We start from the raw sequence: 24863 nt of genomic DNA on the forward strand, positions 1-24863 counted from the left end.
TGCTTTCAAGATGATGTTGAATCCTTTGATTTATGTGTATTTAAATGTTTCCCAACATTTGTAGGTCACCTGGTCTGTTTGAATGTATTTTGTTACCGTTGGCAAGACAAAATGACTCAAATTATATTTCATCAACACCCTGCAACATACGTGGCAAAACTGTAAAAAGTCTGGTTTGGGATAGTAAACTGAAAATTTGAATTGATCATCTCAATAAATTCAAGGTTTGTGTGGTGGCAAATGCAGTAGTTGCAAGACACATTAAATATGTGTTGGCTAAGCGGAGGAGAAACACTAGGGCAGTGCTCCAGCTATCTAAATCACCGTCTGCTTACGACCTGACAGCCCAATTTAATAGATTTTTATGAAGTGAAAGATTCGCTTGCTGAAGTAATTAAGTGTTCAGATGAAAGAAAAAAATGGGGGACCCTGCTGAACTCTACACCCCCATCCCCCCACATGCACCCTCACAGACGTACACACACACACCTTGTCTCTCTCTCTCTCTCCTTAGTAACCCATCCTCATTTCGTCACCTTTTGTTGCAGCTCATTGCCCTATGTTGTTTTGACTGGGTCTTGTCTGCGAGGCTTGATGAATATTTAGCCTTGTTCACTGCCTGCGTACCCAATTTGCATTCTACCATGAAATGAAAAATGTAAGAGGGCTCTGGAGATGAACAACTGCAAACACACACACACACTACGTCTTTCTCTCTTTCACACTTCCTGGTTTGTGTTCACCTCCACTGTGTCCTGTGTTACACAGTACGATTTACCAGAACTATGTAGAAATACAGATGAGATAGTTGCTGTTAAGTTGCAGTATGATTGATATGATTGACACTGGGTGAAAGGAGCCTGATACAAACTTACAATTGAATGTACCTTTGAATGCCAACTCCAGAGACCAGGAGTCCAAGATAATCAAGTCTGTAATTTTGGAGTAAGTTAAACATGAAGTACTTGAAGTACAAAGGAAACGTTCACTGTGTGTTTGGCTTTGTGAGTTTTTATGTGAACAGGCCCAAGGCTGTGTATGTCTGGTAGGTTTACATGTTTATGTATGTGTCTTTTCATTTGACGGGGTGTCGGTATGTGTGTGTGTGTCGTTGCACATCAGCTGTTTGTTTATCTTCTTGCCCATTGGGGACTAGAAAGACAGATTGCACTTTTAGCAATATGTTGTATTGTGAAAACAGATGCCTCTGTTAGGTTTGTGGAGATGGATCTCTGTTCAGAGCTCTTGTTTAAACTCTGAGCACAAATGTTTAAGGAGAAGGAATGATGTTGCCTGTGGGCTCTGTGAGGAAGGCTTTATGGAGATTTGTGCTTAAGCTCTGATTTGAGGAAATCTACATAAATCCTGCAAAAGATTATATTTGCTGTACTATAATAAAACAGAATTAGTCGTATAACACTGTTACATTCATCTTAAAGTGTGCTGTCTGTGCCAAACGCTTCCTCCTGGACACAGTTTACAATCAAAAGGTACCATATACCAAAAGTTCAGAATTGCAGCCTTTTCCGTTCAGATAGAACCTAGAACTTAGGGTTCCAAAGAGCAGAACGATAGATTTTGGAACATAAGGGTTTGTTTTCAAAAACTTATTTTCAGAAGGTTCCTCCATCTTCTAATGGTTCCGTGTATAGTAGCACCCATATCTTTGTTTTAGTGTAGAATACAATTGAGTCAGAAGAAGATACTCAGCTAGACCAGCAGGAAGTGATCCAGCTCTCTTGGTTCCAGTGTGGGGCATTCTGGTGGGCCAGGCCTCTCTGATAGCTCTCACACCTCTGAGCTCCTCGTCTGACACATCTACTGGGTGTCACAGTCCCCCGAAGGCAGATCGCTGTCCACATGGCTGAACGCCCACATGCCACAGTTGTGTAACAATACAGTCCAGATGGCCCAGGTCATGCAGAGCGGTACCCACACCACACTCACACACACACACAATGTCACACTGTGTTTATGTGGGCAGGGTGGGGAGGCGGGGGTGAGGTCATGTCTACACATGCCACTTAGACCATCTCTTTGTTGGCCTCACCCTCTCTTTCGTGTTTGGCATGGCAAAGGCTCATTGTAAAATCCTAAAGGTTAGCACGGTGTTGCCAAACTGTTATCAGATGACTCCAGCTGCCATTGTCCACCGACTCTGTGCCTGGTGCAGTCTCGTCTGTGTACTGCAGAAGCCTTTCTCAAAGGGCAGGAGCTGAAGCGTTCCCTGGCTTTGAGGCTAATTCTTATGAAGATGAATTACTCTGGGAATACCGTAGAAGTCTTAGTTCAGAACAAAAAGCTGCCAACTATGATCAAATTAACTACTTTTCTTGTTTAATGCGGCAGAGTCGTTTTAAGAATGCGTATCCCCCATTAATTGTTTGGCGGCTAACCTCATAAAAATGTTGCCCAAATTTCTCAACATGTCCGACAGCCAACCAATCCAATAGTCTTCCCCCCCGTCTGGCCAGACAGACCTCTCGATCACTGCTCAGTGCCACAGGGCACTGCCAACATAACAGCAATCTCATTCCCTGCCACCCCTGTCTAGGCAGGCACTCAAAGTGCCTCGACAACATCAACATCGAAGGCATCAGCAGTATACATGTTAGCTAGGAGCACCCAGTAATGGCGTGCTCTTTTCAGTTTGCTGGGACCAGGGGTGTATAGAACGCTTCCCACAGAGGTAGGCTCAGTTAGTTTTCAAAGTCTGACCCATATTTTAATTCAATAATATAAAGTGGGGATGGTGTGTAGCTTAATGCAAAGTGAGGGGTGAGCCATGACAGACAGCACAAGAGAGACAGACGTGGCAGAGGTGATTGTGGACAAGGACAACAAAATAGAATACATTGGGTGTGTGAGAGACAATGACACAATTAAGCTGTAAAATAGTAAATAAATCTATACTCCAAAAGGCTATTGAGGGTATATAATATTATCTCTTGGCAAAATATATTCCAGTATCAGACTCTATGGCACTAGTGAATTATTTCAGAAAAATTTAAGAAATAGAGGAAACATTTTACATTTGTATTTGCATCTAGGTGTGTTTAAAATGGTCCTTTGCTATCTACGGTCCATCCCATTTTTTGCTCTTAATGTCGCAATGCTATATTAGTAAAGTCGCCACATTCTTTGCAGCAGATGAACTCGTATGGGAGAAGTCAGCCCCCGTACATGAGTCACGAAACGTTCCAACAAATTGCTTTTGAAGGCGCTGAAGGAATCTAGAAGACCAAATCCAAAACACATTCTACAGCTACAGGGAGGAGGAAACTGCAGTTCAATATCGTTATGTTGATTGTTTCTGTGTGGAGGTGCGGCAGTCGTTGCCATGACAGCATGTAGTTGGCAAACTCCTCTCTTACCGTCGATTATTGACAATTGACAATTGCTATGGTCAAATTGTCGAAATCTTGGCGTGTTTCAGACGAGACGAACCGCAGTGACTTTGTCTCGTGGAATGCCGCATAATGTTGTTAGTTGAGCAATGAACAATCTAAAAAGTAATTCACATCTTTCGGGTTTGGTGCACCAACTCCATTTAAATCTTGAATCCTGATTCGATAGATGTTGCCAGGACACCACAAGAAAAAGCTGTTCAGTAATGCGGTATCATACTACGACTATACCTTCAACCGCTATGAGTCCTGAATCAAACTAATTAAAATGGGGACATCTGAAACTGATGCAGTAGTCGCATATTCAGGTACAGAGGAGGAAGAAGAAGAATATTATGAACAAGAACATCTACCTCCACTCCTTGAAGATGAGGTAAGATTGATTATTTTGTGTTTGTAAATTAGACGATCACACCAGCGAGATTTACTGCGGTAGGCTATGCTGGCCGTAGTCCCTAGTGTAGATCCCAAGGGTGTCTATAATTGTGAAGTCGGCTAGTATTGTCAAGAATGCACTTGATGTTAATGTAGTCTCAATGGACATTGATTGATAATGCTTTTGACCCATTGATTTAATGCAGCCAACGCTGTCCCCAACTGTTTAACTCCCCTAATTGTTTGTGCAACTGTTTGCAGTAAGCTACTGTGATATTTATCAAACAGCAGGAGTGTCTAAATGGAGTGACCTGATTTACTGAGCTGTAGGCTACATTCTTAAACAGTATACTAATAACATACTCTGTCTAATTTTACGTTATTCTACAAAAGGGTTTAATAATAGGAGGTAGACTAGAAAGAAAGTAATCAAACTAATGGCAGGGATATTGCGAACTCTCCACTTGTCAAATTGTCACTATCTTACTACCCCAGCTGCCTACCCACACAGTTATTCACTACCACCTCCCTCGTTTTCTGAAACTCATTCATTTTTTTTCCTGGTCCCTCTGACAGTTGTCCTTTAGACCTCTACCGAGTTCCAGAGAGCATTGGTCTCATTAGAGCGCTGGGTTTGTGGGGAGAAACTTATGTAGGACGGCACTTGAGGAGAGAGGGAGAGAGACTCCCCGTGTTTCTGTGCACTGTTCTCAAGGGAAACAGGCTATTTATGGGCTCGTGCTATTGCTGAACGTGCTAGTTTTATGCTCTGTAATTGTGCTGTGTTCTGCACGGCTGTGTATGTGCGCATGTATTCACTTTCGTCTGTAGGTGGTTTGATCCAAGTGAAACTAAGACAATCAGCCGTGACCAGTTAAAGAAGCTTTCCCAAACATCCCCCCTAAATCTTTCTAGAAAACACAAGACTATGATATTTTTAGGAGTATTATGAAGCAAACATCAAAGTGAATAAGATATTCAGTCATCAGCTCCAAAACCCAGCTTTGGTATAAAACTTTGAGGGCCTTTAGTCTTTTTCCAAATAATGATGGGGACCAGGCAATTTTCTGAATAATTTGAGAGAATAAGAAGACACTGTTCTGTCACGGTTTAGGCATGTAATGGAATTTCAGAGTATTGCGTATTACACAATGGACTCTCTATAATTCTCACAGGACAAGAAGAGGCCTGCTTTTGTGCACTCGCACCAATCCAACACACAATCCTATCCTCATTACATATGTATGAGTCCCTACACATTCACCATGCAGTCTTTCAGATAGCTCTTTAGGCTCTCCATAACACAATTACTACATGTAGCCATTTGGCATTGTAGCATTACATATGGGGTTGTGGGTGTGTGTGTAGGTGTTTTGATGCACGACCATGACATGTACAAATACTGTGTGTGTGTGTGTTTATACCCTAGGAGAACGTGTCGCTGGCAGATATCCTCTCCTTGCGGGACAGTTGTCTCTGTGAGGAGGAGGTGTGGGCGGTGTGCGTGGAGTGTGTGTCGGCCCTGCAGAGCATCGGCCCTTCGTCTCTCTTTCACACCTTGTGTATAACACCCGACACGCTTGCCTTCAACGCCCATGGCAACGTGTGCTTCATGGAGCAGCTCAGTGGTAAGTCCACACACCTTGACGTGAACTCAGCACCCTCTGTCACTTCAGTAGTATTCAAACATAACTCACTGATACTGCTATGGATTTTTCCAGTGAGGGATAATGCTGTTCAAATATGTTGTGATGTTTAACATCTTTTGTTGGTGTACTATTTAACAGACGAATTCTGGTTTCTAGGCAGTTCACAACTGACACTGAACATGGCAGCCCTCGGTTCAAAAGTCACAATACTCATCAGGGCTCTTCCCCTCTTTCTCATTTTCTCTCTCTCTCTCGCTCTCTCTTGCTCTCTCTGTCTCTCTCTCTCTGTCTTTCTCCCGCTCTATCTTTTTTTCTTTCTTTTTCATCAGTCTCTCACTCTCTGGTCTTCTCTTACTGTCTGTCTCTCTTTTTCTTACACTTTTTAGCTCTGTCTTCAAATAAAAGTTTTGTAGCTAACTGTACTTTTCATTCCAATCAGACCTCTTCACATCAAAATCAAAGCTGCTCCTTTCCGAGAGCTCTAGAGTCATCGGATAGCAAATTTGACTGCAATTGCAAAGTTTGAAACACTGAGCTTCTGTGTGATTACATCTGAGAGATTGTGCAGAGGTCTGCAGTTCTCCTCTCCTTGACAGGGGGAGAGAGTGGGACAGGGGGAGAGAACACAGGGGAGGTGAACTCACATCCTCAATACTTTAGATGTACTCTGTCTCGTCTTAACCCTTGGTCTGAGTGAAATTTTCTTCTGGCCAAGACGATATCTATCTCTTCCTCTCTTCCTCTCTCCCTCTCTCCTTTTCTCTATGTATCTCTCTGTCTATCCCTCTCTAACTCTCTCTCTTTAATGCATCTCCTCTCAGTCCTCCATTTTCCCTATTTATCTGTCTTGCTCACAAATACTGCATTCATTAGTCTCCCACTAAACAGGTTAACGTCACTGCCTGTTACATAGGCAGACACAGACACTCAAACACACACCAACAACCCCCCACACACAAACACACACCAACACCCCCCCACACACAAACACACACCAACACACCCCCACACACAAACACACACCAACACACCCCCACACAAACACACACCAACACACCCCCACACACAAACATACTATCCATGGATCCCCAATGTTCATCAGCTATTGATAAGCATTGATGAGATGAATAGTGTCAGGGAGCGTTGTCAGGGGGACCGTTGTCCTGGTAACGGTTGCTCTGGCGGTCAGCTGTTCATTAGTGTATCTGAGTCACTCTGGGTGCACAAGGCTGCCATAAACACTGAATACAGATCTGCTCCTTCACTCTTTACTCACAAGTAAAGTTTTCCTGTAGCTGCTGAACATAGATTTGGGTTTGTGTTGTTTTTAGAACATACTGTCATTAGGACAGACAGAATTAATTTAAGGGATGTTGTTGGAAAATTGATGTTGGTTGTTGCAGTCACTGTTCGATGGCCATTGATAGTGTATCCTTGTAGAAGTCAGTCCTTCTCTGCTCCCCAGGGCTCTGCTGTCTTCTCTTGGCCCATGGGGCTCTCATGAAGGATGTTTAACTGGGGGTTTTCTTCTCATCTGAGTGTGCCACGTCATAGATGAGTGCCCCTTTGGCTGGTGTGGGCAGCCATAGTAAAACATGGGGTGAATATCCAGATAAGCCCCAACATTCGTTTTTCAGCATAGTGTCTACATAGATACTGTATGTTGTAGTATTACTTTGATTACAACCAATCCCCTCTTGCAATATGACCCTTCTTTCACTGTCTTTGCCCTGTTTTCTCCTTACATCCCCTCGTGCCTCCTCTCCCCCCCCCTCCCCATCCGTGTTTGTGGGCCCAGTAGAATTCCCCTCTCCTGGCCGTTCCAACCTTCCAAACAAAGGTGCCTCAGCCCGCCCTCAAACCCACCAGGAAGAGGACATCATAACTCCCAGTAGACAGCCCCAAATCTGGCCTGACCCACTTCCACCCCCTACCACCACTCTTACCCTACAACCACAACTCACAGCTCCAACTGGGGATACAGACAGAGTGGAGCAGGGCGGGTGGGTTGAGGTGGGGTGGGGCTGTGTGCTCCCTGCTGTACCCAGAAGAGACGCTGGCCTAGATAAGACGCAGGATGGCGCAGAGCGTCTGGGCTCTGATCTGTAGATAACGTTGCCCTTATCAGTCAGGGATTAGTGGTGAGATTACAGGCATGAGTGACAGCATGCAGCATTTGGGGACTGTGGATGAGCTAGGTTATGGCGTGTTGGAGTAATTGCTCCAATTTGTGTCATTTGGGGTGCTTAGTTGACGCTGTTAGATGCCAGAGACTATCCAATTTAATACCCTTTTGTGTGTTGATGCATAAATGCATAGTTATCCATAAATTAACTTGAAACCAAAGACAAACACTGGATGTTCCGCTTTACTCTTCTGTCTATGTCATTGTGCACACCTCTTAGTCTAAAGTTGGATATGAAGGCTTTTTAAGTTGTAGTGTACTAATATTTCTGGTACTGTATGTAATAGTGTTTACCATATGTTGTTAAGAGTTTAGAATATTACAATTTGTATCGTTGTATGATGGCCGTGCAGATGATCCTGAGGGCTCCTTTATACCTCCTGAGTTTGACAAGACTGGCTGTACGTTTGAGGTGAGTGACCACATCATGAGGATCATCATGAGGATCATCAGGATCCCTCATTGTTGTCAAATACATTCTGTCTCTCTGTCTGTCTGTCTCTCTTTCTGTCCCTCTCTTGGTCTCTCTGTCTGTCTCTCTGTCTCTCTCTGTCTGTCCCTTTGTCTGTCTCTCTCTCTGTCTGTCCCTGTATCTCTGTCTGTCCCTCTGTCTGCCTCTCTCTCTGTCCCTCTCTCTGTCTGTCCCTCTGTCTCGCTCTGTCCCTCTGTTTCTCTCTCCCTCTGTCTGTCCATCTGTCTCTGTCCCTCTGTCGGTCCCTCTGTCTCTCTGTCTGTCTCTCTCTTTACCTCTGTGTCTCTCTCTGTCTGTCCCTCTGTCTGTCTCTCTGTCTGTCTCTCTCTCTGTCCCTCTGTGTCTCTCTCTCTCTGTCCCTCTGTCTGGATCTCTGTCTCTCTCTGTCTGTCCCTCCGTCTCTCTCTCTCTTTCGCTCTTTCACTCTCCATCCATCTCTGCCTACCTTTCTGTCTCTTGACATGTTTACTTGAGGCACAATCTAAGTTTGTCAGAAAGGAGGACTTCAGTCAGCTATTTTGGATTCACACTTTCAGATCTGTCTCCACCACATAAGTACCATATTGTTTTCAGCAAACATAATGTCTATGATAGGGCCTCAAAAACACCTGCCTATGATTCTCTGGGGAGTCAAATAGCCTACTTTAATTGCTACTATAAGACCCATTTTTCCAAATGAAAGCCCTGGGTATGCACAACGTATGATAATACTGCAGTTCACTGAGGTGAGAACCTTTTCATCTTTCTCTCTCTTAACGCCTATAAAGACATTACGGAATTTCCACATGGCTTTTTTATGGTGGCCCATTAGTTTGTCCCCCCTGACTCCTGGTATCACAGCAAACCGTACAGTGATGGAGGGATGATGATTCATCAGTTAGATGAGGCTGCCAGGCGTGTCTATGGCCTGCCAGATATGATGGATCAGAGGGCGTGAGTGTGAGAGAGGAGGAGGTCTGCCCTGGCCTTGGCCTAGACTGACCTGCACTAGCTTTATTGACTTTGTAATGGCTCTGAGGAACAGCTCTCTAAACCAACACTAATGCCAAGTAAGCTCCACATTAAACAACATGCCACATATATGAGGAATGAGTTCTATGGGGTTTGTCTGAGGCCGCAATGTTAGTAGTTCATGATGGTCGACGACTACAAAAGTGATTTAAGACTTTTTAGTGTTTAGACTAGGCACCGTCCTTGCTTTAGTTTCTCGAAAATACAGTTCTGTTGATGTTTGGGTTCACCGTGAGGTCAACTGTGCTGCCTCTTCTCTGCTCCAGGGACACGTGTTCTCTCTGGGCTCCACCCTCTCTGCGGCGCTGGACTTTGTGATCGAGCCCGAGCTGGAGGCGGAGCTGGGGGAGGAGACTCAGAGACTGCTGGAGCAGATGCAGGAGGAGAGGCCAGAGGACAGGCCACGTCCACAGGTCATCAAACACATCTGTAAAGCGTCTGTGTGCTTCACAGTCAGACAGAAACACGTGTCTCTATAGCAGCACCGTGTGGATGAGCAGTGGTACTGCGATTCGTTATTCGCGACGGGCACCGACACACATTCAGAGCATTGATTAAGTGAATAAACTGTGTTTGTTCCAACAGGACATACTCTCCCTGGCCGAATCCAAACTAGCTCACACTTCCTCTGCAGCCGTGTGCAGAAAGCTCTCCTCCATTGGACGGAGAGTCCTTTCCATAGAATCGGTCTCCACTTTCCAAGGTCGCCACACGCCGTGTATTCATTGTATGCATTGGTACCTGCTGTGGTCCTCTGTGTGTGTGGAACCACACGGTCTGCGTTTCTCCACAGATGGCCCTGAGAGCTCCTGGGAAGCCAGGTGGCAGCAGCCAAAGAGCAGCCGGCAGCTCCACAGGACCAGCTCAGATGACAGCACCCAGGACGCGGACCCAGATCCCCCAGGTGAGAGGCTGCAGTCGAACGGCCTCTCCAGGAGAAACGTCTGTGGGGCCTGGGACGTGTCCCTCTGGACCGAGGTGATGGGGGAGGGAGACGGGGAAGGGGAGGCCCAAGGCGAGGACATCTTTGGGGCCCCGTCAGACTGCCGGTCTCAGAACAGCTCCCCAGTGCGGCGGAGAGCGCAGGATCGATCTGGCAGGGTGAGGGGAGCCCTCAACCGCTCCTGCTCCGTCCCGGATTCCAACAACCCCCCCTCCCTGCCCCCAACCCCCCACGGGGACATCAGCGTACCCGTGTGTGATCTGACAGAGATAGGGGCTGAGGGGCACGTTATGTCCCACAGACCAGTGTGGAGTAACAGGCTCCACAGAGGGGAGCAGGGGAAGGGCCCGTCTGACTGTTCAGAGCCGTGTGGGATCTCAGTCGGGGACAGTGGGACACGTGAGGTCACCCAAGACCAGCCTGTCTGTCGAGGTGCATCAGAGTCTGATACTAGTCACAGTGGAGCTCAGGACAGAACGTCCTCCTCCTCCAGTCAGGACCCGGAAGCATCGCTCGACTCGACCAGCGACGAGACTCCAGCGCACAACCACCTCTACACTCCTAATAACCACATGACCAAAAGCATGCTGTGCCTCAATGAAGAATCTCAGGATGAGGTGATGGAACAAGATATGGCTTTGGTGTTTGCCGTCATTTCAGATCCAGACATATCTTCATGTATGGTGTTGAGCTGTTTCACGTTTTTTTATCATCATTTGTGTGTGTGTGTGTGTGTGTGTGTGTGCGTGCGTGCGTGTGTGTCCTACACAGTGGATCTCTCTAAGGGAGCTGCTCACACAGTGTGGGCGGAGGCTGTCTGTTAACGAGCTGTGGGCTCTGTGTCACACCTGCCTGTCTACACTCCAGACCTACATCGACTATCCAGGTCAGTCCAGATCTCTCTCCTTCCTTCTGGGAGGCTGCACTGACCCCCCCTGCACATGCAGACGTTCACCTGCTCCTTTCTCTGACAAACCAGAGTGAGCGAATAACCTTTAACCTTCGACGATATCGATTCAAATGCTGTGAGTGTTGACGTGAGTTTGGTAGATCACATGGCGTTGATCTTTGTGATTCACTTTGTCTTGGCTCTTCTAAAGCCTTCCTATGCCTGGAGACCGTCTATGTGGGCTGTAAGGGAGAAATGCTGTTCCTGAAATCTAGAAACACAGGTAATGTGTTTAATATATACACACACTTACAGTCAGAAGTTCTAAGTCCTGTGGAATGATATGGTTATTTCAGCCTCACTTCCTATTCTCTTTCAGTTCTCTTTATTGACATCTCTTCATTGATGTAGCGTCATTACTTATCGAGCAAAGATCTCGAAGCAATACTTCTTTGAAAAGAGCCTTCAATAATTCAGTCTTGTTGTTCTGTCCCAGGATCTTGTGATGCCTTTTTTCTGGCCCCTGAGTTTCAGGAGCATGGGATCGTAACTGAAAAGGTGTGTTTCAACTTCTGACTTCAATGTTCGAAAAAAAGTTTCAGAACACAGTTGAAGTGACATATGTTTCCCCTCTCCCTCTCTTGGCTGTCTCTTTCTCTCTCTTTCCCTCTCTCCCTCTGTTCTCACTTTCAATCTGTCACTCTTGTCGTGTCTGTCTGTTTTAGGCCTGTGTGTATGGAGTGGCTGCAATACTCTGGGCCACCGCCAAGTTCAGCCTGACGCCCAATCAGAAGCTGGCCATGCCCCGCAAACTGAAGAGGTTACTCCTGGAGATGGCCAAGAGAACCCCAATAGAAAGGCCTTCCATTGTCATGGCCAAAAAGGTGCAAACTGTTTATAACAAGCTTCTACAGCACTCGAATACTTGATAAGCTCATCCACACCCATGATGTCATTCAATTTGAAGGATCACAATGCTCTTAATTATGTTTAATTATCTGAAAATGTTATTATACTTTTGCTTTCCAGGTGTTTTGTAAGGAAACGACTTGCCCCTCGCATTACGCTATGATTACATTTGAATGGACAGTACGCCAAACAATAAGTGAAGTGTTGTCAAGATTGACCCGTGTGAGTAACAATTCAAGTTCCGATGGGATTCTGATGATTGTTTGTTTGCCTGCTGTTCCAGAGCTGCAGGGACTACCTGTTCCGCCAGGGGACCAGCGCAGAGATTGTCTGGAAGAAACTCATCAGCAGAGTGCATCAGGTACAGCTTTGTTTCCTGAAAACACCTGTCACACCTATGTTAACAAACTTCATACATTCTGTTAGTTTAAAACCAAATCTTCCTTTTAGCCACACTCTAGGGCCGTAGATAGAGAGGACCGATATGGGCTGGATAGTGAAAGAAGCTCAAGTGAGGAGCCAACACATATCAAGAGTGGTAGGATCATTTGATTAAATCGCAATCATGTCTTTTTCTCTTGAAGAAAAATACAACAGAAAAAGTATCAGCTTGTGTGGGATGTACTGTAAACGTCACACTATGAAACGCTACCCAGGACATTGTAACTGGCCTTGTTGTAACTGTGTGTAGGATTTGTGCCCACGGCCACTGAGAGCCGATTGGCTCCTGTGCCTGGCCCTCTTCCCCATAGCTATCCAATCAGCAGGAGCCTGCAGCTCCCGGAGGCTTTCACTTCCTCTGCCACACACTTCACCCCCATCATCCTGACCCAAGAGCGAGACCCAGACGAGGAGTGTCCTCCACCTGCATCTGACAGTCAGGGGTAATGGGCCGTCCTTTAGTCTCCTTCATGCATGATGGACTTGGCAAACGGGAGATGGTCGGACATGACAAATCTACGACCACACCATTGACACTGTTTCATGACCTCAATGGCAGATTGTGAGGCATTTACGTTTGTGTTGCAGAACTGTGGATGAATTCACAAGAGGCAGTCACAGTCAACACGCACAAGACAAGGACCTAGACACCACCCCACGCCGTGAAGCCCCGCCCCTAACCCAGGAAGACAGATACCTGCAGTCAGACAGGCAGGGAGGAAGCCTTGTCAATCAAAGAGCCACACCAAACTTCTCCTTCACGGCCTCCAGTGCCAATACACTGGTCAGCTCTCCATCACTGACTGCCTCTGAATTGTCCAATCGGGAAGCAAGAATCCCTCCTCTTCTAAACTCATCCTGCTCCCATCTCACTGGCTGTGGTGTTTTTAATAACTTCCTCCTTCGTCAGGACCTCCAGACAGGGTGTCTCACCTTAGTGCCTGTTCACATATCTGCTCCAGACGCGACCCCTAAGTTGGAGGTCAGTCTTCCCTTTTCATCCCACTCCCTCCAAGGCCAACCCATTCTTCCAGGAGAGCTTGGAGGTGACTTTGTGGGCCTAACGATGACCTCTAGAGACCAGCCGACTCTTTGCCAGGAGTCCGAAGCCCCCCAGCCCTACCCTGACCCAAGGCCCATCACCTGCAGCCCCCCCCCGGACCCCACCGAGCCCATGTCAGAGTCCTCCAGTGGGGAGACATGCTCCAGGGCAGAGGGGGAGTCACTCTCCTCACCCCAGATCCATCCTGCCCTACAGGAGGTCATTGCCCTGCTCAGGGGAGAGTTTGCCTTTGATGGTTATCTAGAGAATGGAGAGGAGGACCTGGCTATGGGTGAGGATCTAGTTGGATTCATGTATCATTCGGCATACGTTTTCACAGAGAGGTTGTTCATGTAAAATAGGGGGATTGTGCCCTTGCATAGTTTGATGACCAAACCAACAGTATTTCAACTTGACACATTTTCATTGACGTTTTTCTTTGCTCCATGCCAGGAGAGTACATCTTCTCCCTGAAGGACCTACAGTACCACACGTTTGCCAATGTCGTGAAGGAGAAGTTTAGAGATCTGTACTGGGAGGAGGACTTACTGGGAGTGCTCTACTGTCTGGTTAACTACAACCTATCGTCACTGTGAGTAGTAAAAAGGATGACTTTCCTGCTACATATCTTTGTCCCCAAAAACCCTTTCTGTTTTAACCCAACTCCCTAAAGTAGGCTGGGATATGTGTGTTATCAGATGGATTTCTCTCAATCTTCTGTTTACACAGACATGAGTCAGGCTTGGATGCTCTCTGTAGTGTCGAGGGAGAAGCCCAAATTTGGCAGTGCTTGTGCTTAGAATTTTAATGTCTTACATGCAAGTCCTCAACACAACACTGTGGATGCTTCAATCCTCTTCTTCTCCTCTAACCACCCTCTGCGCACACACACACATGCGTGTGAATCAAATGCACACCAGAATAACGCTTTCCAGTCATAATCAGCATTCACACAAGATGTACTTCAGGCACACACTTCCATTCACTCAGCTTTCCAGCAAGAAAGGTCACTATGGTAACAGCTCGCCCAGTGTGTTTGTTTTTCCCCTAGTAGATTGGCTGAAGATATTAAAGAACCTCTTGTCATCCTCCTGCAGTGTCATTGAGAGAGCCGTAAGGAGCATTGACGATCCATAAGTGTAAATGAATGACTGTGGGAGGGGGAATTAGGGTAATATGGCCGTGTTTCCTTGAAGGCACGTATCCCTTCACCTATATATGGAACAGGGAGACCAAGAGGCCGGTGAAGGGAGGAGGCCGGGGGGCGGGGGTGGGGGGGGGGCTTGTCAGGTTACTCAGACACCTTTTCATCACCGGTTCGCCAGGCTGTGCTGCCTGAGGGCAGAGTGTGGAGAAAGCCTTTAATCTTCTCTGGTGGTGAGACAGCACAGCCCAGAGCACACACACTTGAGAGGGGCAGGACTCTCTCCTCTCTCCTGGAAGAGGCTGGCTCTGCTCCTCTCAGTCTTTTGCTGTCAGAGGGACAGGAGACACCAGAAGCACTCTGCTCAATCTGGATACAAACGGATCTGTCGCGACGCCCCAGCCTGTTTGGACACGACAACCCCAGCGTTCAGGAAGTAAAATCTTCAGCTTAGGATCGATTGGTTTGTTTTGAATTGTTTATAAGATGCTCTGTTGTACTTTGGTCCATGTATGTCATTCCATCTATGCTGTCCTAATGGACACTAGGAAATGTTAAGGCCTGTACTCAGTACAGTCTAAGTTCATATTGTGAGTTGTTGGAGGAGTGGATGGTTGCAAATAGGTGTCCACATTTTTATTTTTAGGTTTGAGAACAGGTCATTCCGTTTTTTGCTGCTTTAATATTGACTCATCTTTCCATTCCTTTTCTCTGTCAGATGTGTTTCTGTTTTCTTTTTGGAGAAGCTATGTTTTCCCATTTTTCAGTGAACTTGAACTTAAACTGTGAGGAGTTATGTTCTTTATTAGAAGTGCATTTGTTCCCATTCTGGCTCAATAGTTTATCTGTGTTTATGTCTGTACCTGTTCTGTGTCAGACCCTCTGGGAGGATTGTGCCTGGCCATGCCTGTCGTGCGATCTCTCAGCTTCATCTCTCTCTCTTTTTATTTCTTCGTTTAATTCTCTCTCGCTCTCTTGCTCTCTAACTCTTCTTTTCTCTATTTTTCTCTCTCTCTCCTCCTCTCTCCCCCCTGATGTGCCCTCATGCAGCGTCTCTAATGAACAGCCTCCATCAAAGCCTCGTCAAAGGGCAGCCAACCCACCCCTGAGAGGGAGGAGAGAGGAGAAGGAACCGGTCCCACGTCGTCCACTCGACCTGAACGCCAACGTGGACCTCAGTGACCCGGGACGTCCAGAGGTGTGGGAGAGAACTGACCTCGGGCAGGAGGCTGGACTCAGAGCCCCCCAAACGGAACCATCACACCGAGATACTGAAGGCAGAACTGTCCACGCTGGAAAAGGATCCCAACAGGTTATACCAGTGGAGTGTTTACACCATGGCTGTCAAGGTAGGACCCGGAGTGGAACTGACACACTTTAAACATCATGGTCACTGTGTCTGCAGTCATTTGGTCAGAGCCATAATGTTGTGTGTTGTTTCTGAAATGTCTACTTCAAAGGCGATTCAAAGCTGTGGTATTGGTACTGATTTGGCTGAGACTGGCAGTTGGATCCGATTTGTAAGAGGGGTGATTGGCTGCTGGATGAAGTTGTTAGGAGTGAGGCTTATTGAGGGAGGCCCAACTCAAGCTGAGACGTTCCAGTGCTCCTCTTGGCTGCTGGGGGTTGTTGTGGAAACACTGACACTTGGTTAACTTCCTGTTCCTGTACACACTTTTCATGACACACTCACATCCAAAGACACTGATAAAGGATTGTGCACACTCTCATACAGACCTGTGCAAGTACAGACACACACACACACACACACTGCTACGTAAACACACAAAACATGCTGTCTTCTACATTGTGACAGAACATTGGATTTGAAAAGTTCCACCAAAAATAACCTGCTCTCAGTGGTGTTGAATGCCTGCTATGCAGAATCTAACAACATAACAAGGTTAGCATCTCACGGGGAGCCAACAAACAACTTTAACAGACCTGATAGTGAAATCTGCTCAGCCTAGAGTCTTCTCCACCAAACCCTGCTGGGTGTCTCTCCCAAGCTCTCTCACACAGATTCACCCACACGGGCATAGAGACACAGACACACTGACATTTCTGGGGCATTTCGTCATGTGCCTGACCCATCCCTCTTCCCTCCCTCTCTCTGCTCCCTCTCCACAGGTCTAGGTGTGAAGGCTGCCGAGGACTCGGCTGCGGGGGCCATGGAGAGCGGGGATCATCCAGTGGGGGGCGACGATGAAAGCCCCTCTGAAGCCAGCTCTCCCTGGGGGAGAGATGAGGTCCCAAGAGGGGGTCACCAGGGCCAGACCAGCCCTGACTGCTCAGAGGACATGGAGGATACAGACTCTCTGGTGTCTGAGCGCCTGCTCTCTCCCAGCTCTGGAGCCGAGGAACAGGGTCTTAGCCCTTGCCCGTCTTGGGCCCTGGCGTTCCACGGGGAAGACTGCTTCAGCCAGGAAGTGGTCAACTACACCCTGAACCTGGGACAGCACGCCGAATCTCCTTGTCTGGAGCAGAAAACACAGGTGGGTGACCTGGGAGAAGAGGTTGGGCATCAAATAGAACAGAACAGCTGTGAATCATGGCCAAACTCGGTTCTTGTGCTTGTCCAAATATCACTTTTGAATGGTACGTATGTAATGTACTATGTGTTATTAAAGCCTTACTTTTAACAATTGTTGTATCAGTCAAGTGTTTGGTAAGAATAGGTTTGTGATTAGATGTTTGATCAACCAAAGGGCAAAGCGGGGTGAATTAAATAAAGAATTAGCAATTCAATAGCATCCGCATCCTCATTACTGTAATTTAATTTAGTGTTCTCTGTAGCCAGTGTTCCCTATTCACTCAACACTTTTAGTATGAACACTAAATTTGAACAAGATTGAATTTGGTTGTTGGCTATTGCATTTAAGTTATTTACTGTAACATAATGTATTCATTCACCTTTGACACAGTTAAACAGTAAAAAGCTAGCTGAGGTAATGCATTGTCTTGTATATCTATAAAAACATGCAGGATCATAGGCAATCATTTGCATATTATAAATAACTTATTTGTATCTTTTCTTTTGTTTCGTTTACCCGCAACATGTACAATACATCTATGAGATTATCTAATTAAGGTGGCAAAAAAAAATTTTTTTATAATCCCAACAAGGGTTAGGTCAAGTTTTTGGATGAAAAAGAAGAGAGGGATTAAGATAACTGGCTCATTATTTTAGTCAAACTTGCATTGTAGATTAACATGATCAATCCTCTCCATTTGGTGGTGAGAGGATTATCATTTGTAATAGAATTCTAATGACTCGGCTTTGTCTGTTAGTGGGCTTTGAAATCAGTGCTGCTGTCCTATAACCTGAGCAGTCCAACAGGACCACTCTCAGGTCTTCAAGGACAAGAGGTCTCTATTGGAGTAGATCAGGTCTCTCTCACTTCAAAAGATCTATTGATTTTGGTTTCCATGGTGAAGGATTCAAGGGAAGAGCCACTGGATGTGCTCACGGGCTGTGTTTTATGTGTGCCTGACATGGTTTTGTATTGAGTGAATGTTGTTTATCATATAGGAGCTTCAACAGCAGCTGATAATAGAGACTAGGAATCTGAAAAAGACCAGAAATTTCCACCAAAGGCTGCTCCATCAGGAGAGGAAAAACAGAGGTACCTTTTATTGAGTCCCCAGACTTCCCTTGCTCTCTAGATTGAGCTGCTAGTTAGAGATTCAGCTATGACCTAATGAGTATTCACTTCTACAGGTTCTGAGACCAAGCTCATGCTGTCTAAATTAAAGGGCCAACTTGAGGAGCTCAAAACCAAAGTGGAGTTTCTGGATTCAGTGAAGAAATATCTTGAGGTAAAGAAATTGACCTGACACCCACTTACTAGTAATTATTGAAATCAAAATATCATTCAAAAATTAAAACCATCCAGTGTTATTGAGACCCAGGCTGGGATTGTCTGGGTGGCCAGGTGTTGAGCATCGATCGGTGGGGTGTAGAGGCATCCTTACTCCCCTCCCTGGCTGCACGTGGTCCTGGCTCTTTGAAGCTCCAGGCCTCTGAGGACTCTACGGTGCTCAGCTTTGGGACAGGCAGAGGGAAGACCACTTTGCAGGCTGGATCCCCCTTTGGCCTCATGGCCTACTTGTATGCTAGGTAGGACTCACCTTATATTACACTTAAATCATGTACAGTGGGCCTCCAGGATTAGCATGGTCCCTTACTCATGTACTCCCTCTGGTGCGCTTAGTGACTAACTGCTCATTACACTGTATATCTAATATGAATTCCAGAAAACTGATGGAATTGATCAATGTCATATCTAGATTAATGAATCAACTGGTTCCCACAGAAAAATAGACATAGTAAACAATGTTCCCTTCATTTCTGATAGAAATGCACCTTTGGAGGGCTATATCCAGCAGTTCCTGTACACTTATCGTTATTTCTGCGCTCCAGAGGAGTTCCTACAGTTCCTGATGGATAACTTCAGCAGAGCGGCAGGGTACAGCTATATGTAATTACAGAAGCTACTGTGGTAGTGCTCATTAAAACTCAGAAAACACAATTGAATATTAGGATTTAGTTTTGTGTTGGTGATTTTTAGGTATTTGTGTATATATGTCTGTGCACACATGTTTGTATGTCTGTGTGTGCCTGTTCTCCAGGAGTGATTCAGACATAGACGGTGACAGTGCTAAGGTGTACCATCGCAGTCTGGACCTGTTGGAGGCTTGGCTGGCTGACTGGAAGCTGGTGGACTTCAGCCCAGAGTCCAGTCTACACAACACCCTGGAAAACTTCCTCACCTCCAAGGTAGCTCAACAACTGACTGTTCACACACAATTAGTTTGAAGTGAATTTTTTTTACTTATTATTGGATTATCAAACTAGCAATCCGTTGGGGATGTTGAGCATCTCTGTGAATATTATTGATTTTTTCAGAGGACATCCAACTTTGCTTTAATGTCTGCATAGGCACTTCCTTTCACACAAACCCTGTTTGAACTGTCATATGGACCATCCAAAACACTCTTGGTACGGTCTGCATTTTCAAACTTGTCACATCATGTGCTATAATCATACAATATGTCATGTATTTTTTTTCATGTGGTTTTGTCCAGGTTTCTCCTGTGGACAGCAGGGGGGAGAGCCTTCTAGCCACACTCCAGCGTTCTCCAAGGAAGAGGTGGAGCCAGGGGTCCAGCAGCCCAATCAGCATGCAGGAGGAGGACTTGCAATCTGTCCACTCCTTGTATAGAAAGAACTCCATTGAGGACCCTGGGAGGAAGGTCAGGCCAGCTCCTCCACTATATTCATTCAATACACAGCTTTCAATCATCCACCAGTGCACAACAAATTAAAATGTATATGGATTTCCATTGATGCTGACATCTCAGGAAAAAAAGGGTGTCTGTGCATGTGTGTGTGGGTGTAGAGCTTCCAGTGGAGGTTCTCCAGAGTGGTGGAGCCCCAGGCATCCCTGCCCAAGGAGAAGGCGTACTCCATAGCAGCAGCCCTGCCGCGGCCCTGCTACAGCTCCCTGATGGAGGACCTGTCCAGCGTCTGCCTGCGCAGCGAGAAGCGCCAGCCCTTCAGCCATAACGAGCACGGCGCTCAGCACATAGCACAGCAGCTCACCATGTTGCAGCAGGTGCCTACACACACACACACGCACACATCTGCAAACACACACGTGAACACATACTTTTTATTTCGCTCACAAACAAATACTCATTCTTTCAACATGAGGGAGAGACAAATAATTCACTGATATCATGTTCCAAATACAGGAGATGTTCCAAGGCTGTCACCCAGTTCACTTCCTGAATTCTAGAGCACAGGGAGTGAGAGATAAGGCGACTTGCAAGTGAGTATCCCACCCCTTAATCTCTCTGGGTTGTCTGTAAGTGACTCCTTTGTTATTTAAATGTTCTTCACTCTCATATCCACCAGGAGTGTGTCCCACCATCTCCCTCCAGCAGAGGGCAGCAGTCTCTTTGTGTGTGATGGGCCAACTCTGGACAGCCCCCTTCAGCAGCTGCTCAGATATGCTGACAGTGTCACCAACTGGGTCTCAGCTGAGATCGTTATATGTGACTCTGTAAAGGTGAGGTATATATCCCTCTTGTCAGCCCTGCATTCATATTCAACCTTCTGCTGCCTGACTTAGCAAATGCAAAGACTGGGTTTTGCCCCATCCCCATCCCCCTTTCCTAAACCTGTACCCACCCCCTCCCCTTCTCACCATTGTCTCACTGGTACATACGTTTGCTTTTCAAAGGAATGATAGAAGTTTATCATGTTGCTATTTTATTTATTTATTGCAGACGCAAGCAGCTTTGCTGACCAAGTTTCTGTTAACTGCTAAACACTGCTATGAGTCCAGAGACTTTTCTACAGCCATGCAGATCCTTGGAGGGCTAGAGAATGTGATTGTACGGCAGCTACCGGTGGGTTTGATGTAAAATAAACAGAATCAAGTATAACTGTGTCTTGGCATCAAGGAACACGTTAATTGTTAAGTGTTAAGAAAACTGGCATTTGGATTCCATTGGTGTGTCAAAAGACAGATTGCACATGCACTTAATTTACTGTTGTCTTTAGAAAAAACATTGAATGATCTGCTTTTTGCTTACTAAATAAACCTGCCTTTTTTGCCGACAGGCTTGGAAACATCTGTCTGCTAAAGTGTGTGAGATTCTAGAGGAGCTTCGTGCTGTGCAGGTGTGGTTGTGGTTTTGTGTTTGTTTGTTTAATTTTGTTTCTGTGTGTTAATGAACAATCTGGTGTTTTTTATTTCTCTGCCTCGCTTCATGCTGTTCATATGTTGAGGCCTGTGCTGCAAGGCAAATCAGTGGAAAAAAACAAGTATATTTTAGCATATATGTGTAAAATGCTGTGATTAATTTACAGCTGGCCAGGTTTTTATTGCGTTGCTTTTGAAAAGACAGATTTGAGGTTCTTTGTAAACAAAATGAACTTTCTACCAGAAAATAACACACTCTTACTAACTCTCTCTTTCCTCAAACTTAAAACTTTTTACTGTGAGGGAATGTGACAGGAAAACGTGTACATGTCCAATCCCCCCCACAGGTCTTTCTGAAGAGTGACAACCTGTGTCTGATGGGTGGAGATCAGGGGAGGAGGAGACCCACCCTCCCCTCCGCCCACATCCTGGCTATGCACCTTCAGCAGCTGGAGATTGGGGCCTTCACCCTGACCAGCGGGGCCTACAAATGGCCCAAGCTCAGGTGAAATGACCCACACTATAACCGCATCGGTCACCACAGTAAAACTCATCGACAGGTTCAGAAGTATAATAATATAATAAGTTGTCAAATACAAATCCATCACCCCCCTTTCCTAAGCCTGACATAGATATTAACTTTGTCCTGACGTAACAAAGTCGGCCAAGTTGTCACCAAACTCAGCTGGCACTAGTTTCTCCACGTCCTTCTCCTCCCACTTCAATACGGCTGCCAGATGCTAGGGTCAGCACAAGTCACGGTACACGATAATGACACAGCTGCCTGATCCACCGTCGTCGTGTAGGATTCGGGTTCTTCTTGCCGTTGCCAGAGTCTGGCCAGATGGCGTTTTGAGAAGGGCATGTGATTGGTGGAGATGAGGCTGGACAGGTGCTGAGACACGCATGGTTGTAGCCAGATGCTCGGGTCAGGCGGGTTGGCGGGCAGAGGCAGAGACACAGCTGGTAGAGCTGGACCCAGGGTTACCCCTCCCCTCTCAAATTCAGGTCACTCGCATACTGGATGCTGAACATACTCAGGAACATCATGCTAGCCATATTACAGTGCTCCAGCACCCTGGAAACAAGCTTGTTTTTTCTCCCTTCATCTCTCTCTCTCTCTCTCACACACACACCATCGCTTTTTTCCCTGTTGAACACACTGATGTCTCACTTGGAAGTGATTTTCATTGCACATGAAGTGGGACCCTTTACCAGTGAATGTGATTGCCCCCCACAAAGGGAGACTGGGAGGTTGTCATTTAGCTAGAGTAGAGTCTATCAGCTGGGAGGGTACACTGTAGCAGACGTTCACAACTCAAGGCTGAAATTAGACTTGACAATTTAAAGAAGTCTTCTTCAAACTGATTATTCAGTCTCCTCTACATTTAGAAATGTGAAAAAACAAGACACTTGCACACACGCTCAAATAACCTATTTAGTATTCAACTGCATTGTTGCAAGACTAAAATAGCGTACGCTATCACGCCACCTTATCAATAGTACCCCATGCTAAATGTTTTAGCCAAATACTGTATCGCAAATGTAATGCGTGCTCACAAATACGTGCTCTCTCTCTTTCTCTTCCCTGTTCCCCTCCCCCATCCTCCCTCTCTTCCGTCCATGGTCACACAGGACCATAGCGAAGGTAGTGAGCCAGGTGCATGCGTTCCAGGACAGCGTGTTCTCCTACAGCGCTGACCCAGAGCTCCAGGCTTACCTGAGGCTGCGCATTGCCCACCTCAGCACCTGTGACGTCCACCTGCTGGCCGCGGACAACGACGCCAACTTCCACCAGCTCCACGCAGAGAGACACACACGCCTCATCCAGGACACTCTGAGGAGAGTGAAGGCAACCTTCCAGTGACTCCCAGACAGGAATACTGGAGCCTCTTTATCCCCTTGGCAACGAATAGTTCCGAAAGAATGTGTGGAAGGATATCTTTTTGTGATATTGTTTTGGTTGATTATATGTGCGATGGCATATATCATATCATTCATATCATTGTTTTTTTGTCACATGCCTCTCCACAGGAGCATGTCCTGGTTGAGTTGAAAATCACTCGTAACCTTCTAAAGGCACAATGCCTGAATTTGAACCATAACCTGAATAGAGAATGCGAAGCTACGTCATGCTGCGTTGCATGCAGCTACCATCTTGTGAGGCTCATGCTAACCCTATCCCTAGGAAAAGACAAAGGAAGTGGGCCTAACTGGAACCAACTGAATGCCAATGGCAAGCAATTATATTTGGATACATTTAACACCATTAACAACAATGGTTTAATGCAGCAGGAATGAACTACCATTGTAATATTTTCCAAAATTTAAAAGAATATCAAAACCCAGCCGTAAACACACTAGCAGAAAAGAAGCTTGACCCTCATAATATTGTGTTGACACTAAACACAGTTTTAAAGACACAGCGTGACGTCAGCTTGTATCACCTGACATTTTTATTGAAATCTCTTTTTTAGATGAGAAATGATTGTACTAAAATGATCTTTACTTTGGATCACTATTGACGTCAAGACAAATGTTTATGTCACGGCCACAGCCGTGCCCCCCTATTGTTTTTGGTTTTGCCCTGCCCTAGTGTTTCCCTGTCATTGTCGTCACCTGTCTCGTTCAGTTGTCGTTAGTTTCATTGTGTTCACCTGTGTCTTATTTGTTTCTGTGTATTTAGGTTCCTGCTTTGTGTCCAGTCTTTGTCTTAGCATTGTCCTTTGTCCCTGAGTGTACCCTGTCTGTTTCCCGTTTTGAGAATTAAACCTGTGTTCCTCGCTATGCCTCGGTACTCCCCTGGATTTGGGTCCAACCCCACCTCACGTCATGACAGTTTATCTCTCAAAGACCCGTAATTACTTGCTTGTCAGACATCAATTAGCACCACCTAAATGACAGCAAATGTAAAATGTTGATAATAGTAATAAGCTGTATGGGTTTTACAGATTTCAACATGGAAGTAATGGTTGCACTAACCATTACAGTTTGATTAAGGTAGGCTATGGCTTACAGCAATACAAACAGTTTGTCAAGTTTCAGTAGCCTATTGCTCTCAGACAATGCTGTTATCTTTCATACTGTTTAAGTGCATCTTGCAAAATAAAAATAATTAGTGTGAACATCAAACAACTAAAATAGATTTTAGTCAATCATGTGAATAGCTTACATGTACTAGAACAAAAAGATCTACAACAATATATCAATGATCCTAGGCCTACATGTTCACATCAAGCTTTAGCAAACTCAGTTTGTGTTGTCACTTGTTCTTATCTTGTTTGTTCATGAATATAGTGTAGATACTATAGTCCATGAACAATGCCAGATGTGCCATTGATCATGCTCAAAAGCTGTGGCAGGTCTCTTTCAATAAAGTGAGCTTTTAATATACTTCATTTGTCTCATCATGCTATCCTACTACTGAGTGAGAACATTTTGGGTATGACGCTTCTCAGAAATACACCCTAGACTACTGCACGATTTAGTCGTGGAAGTCAGAGGTCCAATTTGTCGACCAGACTGGCCGTGGAGTCGAGGAAATACGCGCTATATGGAGCCGACTTCCCCCTTTGGTCTCCCGCGAGCTGCGGACAGCTCCTATTGTTGTCTGACCGGATCAGAGCGCATCTTCAAAGCTCGGTCAAATAAAGGGCGTAATTGGCCGTCTGTGAGGCCAGTCT

The 24863-nt window shown here is 45.8% G+C and overlaps 1 protein-coding gene across 5 annotated transcripts; it reads left to right on the forward strand.

Moving 5' to 3' along the window:
- Positions 1-3169: 3169 nt before the first annotated feature.
- Positions 3170-24556, forward strand: LOC124474115 (kinase non-catalytic C-lobe domain-containing protein 1). 5 transcript variants are annotated; one of them, XM_047030008.1, is made up of 30 exons: positions 3170-3780; positions 5212-5410; positions 7970-8028; positions 9366-9512; positions 9685-9802; positions 9893-10659; positions 10814-10928; positions 11143-11214; positions 11428-11489; positions 11657-11815; positions 12124-12201; positions 12291-12378; positions 12532-12724; positions 12870-13615; positions 13777-13915; positions 15518-15816; positions 16598-16962; positions 18000-18093; positions 18189-18286; positions 18403-18587; positions 18826-18948; positions 19100-19247; positions 19556-19723; positions 19870-20085; positions 20225-20301; positions 20388-20541; positions 20762-20884; positions 21099-21158; positions 21528-21685; positions 22816-24556. In XM_047030008.1, exons 1-30 carry the CDS (start codon positions 3676-3678, stop codon positions 23045-23047), a joined length of 5547 nt encoding a protein of 1848 aa, XP_046885964.1. In that variant the 5' UTR covers positions 3170-3675; the 3' UTR covers positions 23048-24556. The 5 variants fall into 5 exon arrangements, 4 of the variants coding, with proteins under 4 accessions (XP_046885964.1, XP_046885965.1, XP_046885961.1 ...); XM_047030009.1 differs by having other exon boundaries at positions 18826-18936; XM_047030005.1 differs by having other exon boundaries at positions 9685-10659.
- The last annotated feature ends 307 nt before the right edge of the window (positions 24557-24863 follow it).

This window comes from Hypomesus transpacificus, chromosome 11, assembly GCF_021917145.1.
Source record: "Hypomesus transpacificus isolate Combined female chromosome 11, fHypTra1, whole genome shotgun sequence".
Taxonomy (NCBI): domain Eukaryota; kingdom Metazoa; phylum Chordata; class Actinopteri; order Osmeriformes; family Osmeridae; genus Hypomesus; species Hypomesus transpacificus.

Bases quoted from the DNA above. Each gene is read 5' to 3' on its own strand.
- LOC124474115 (XM_047030005.1), top strand. From the start codon at position 3,676: ATGGGGACATCTGAAACTGATGCAGTAGTCGCATATTCAGGTACAGAG. The intron at 18,094-18,188 runs GTACCTTTTATT...TCACTTCTACAG, and splicing joins TCAGGAGAGGAAAAACAGAG to GTTCTGAGACCAAGCTCATG. The intron at 20,885-21,098 runs GTGGGTTTGATG...TTTTGCCGACAG, and splicing joins TGATTGTACGGCAGCTACCG to GCTTGGAAACATCTGTCTGC.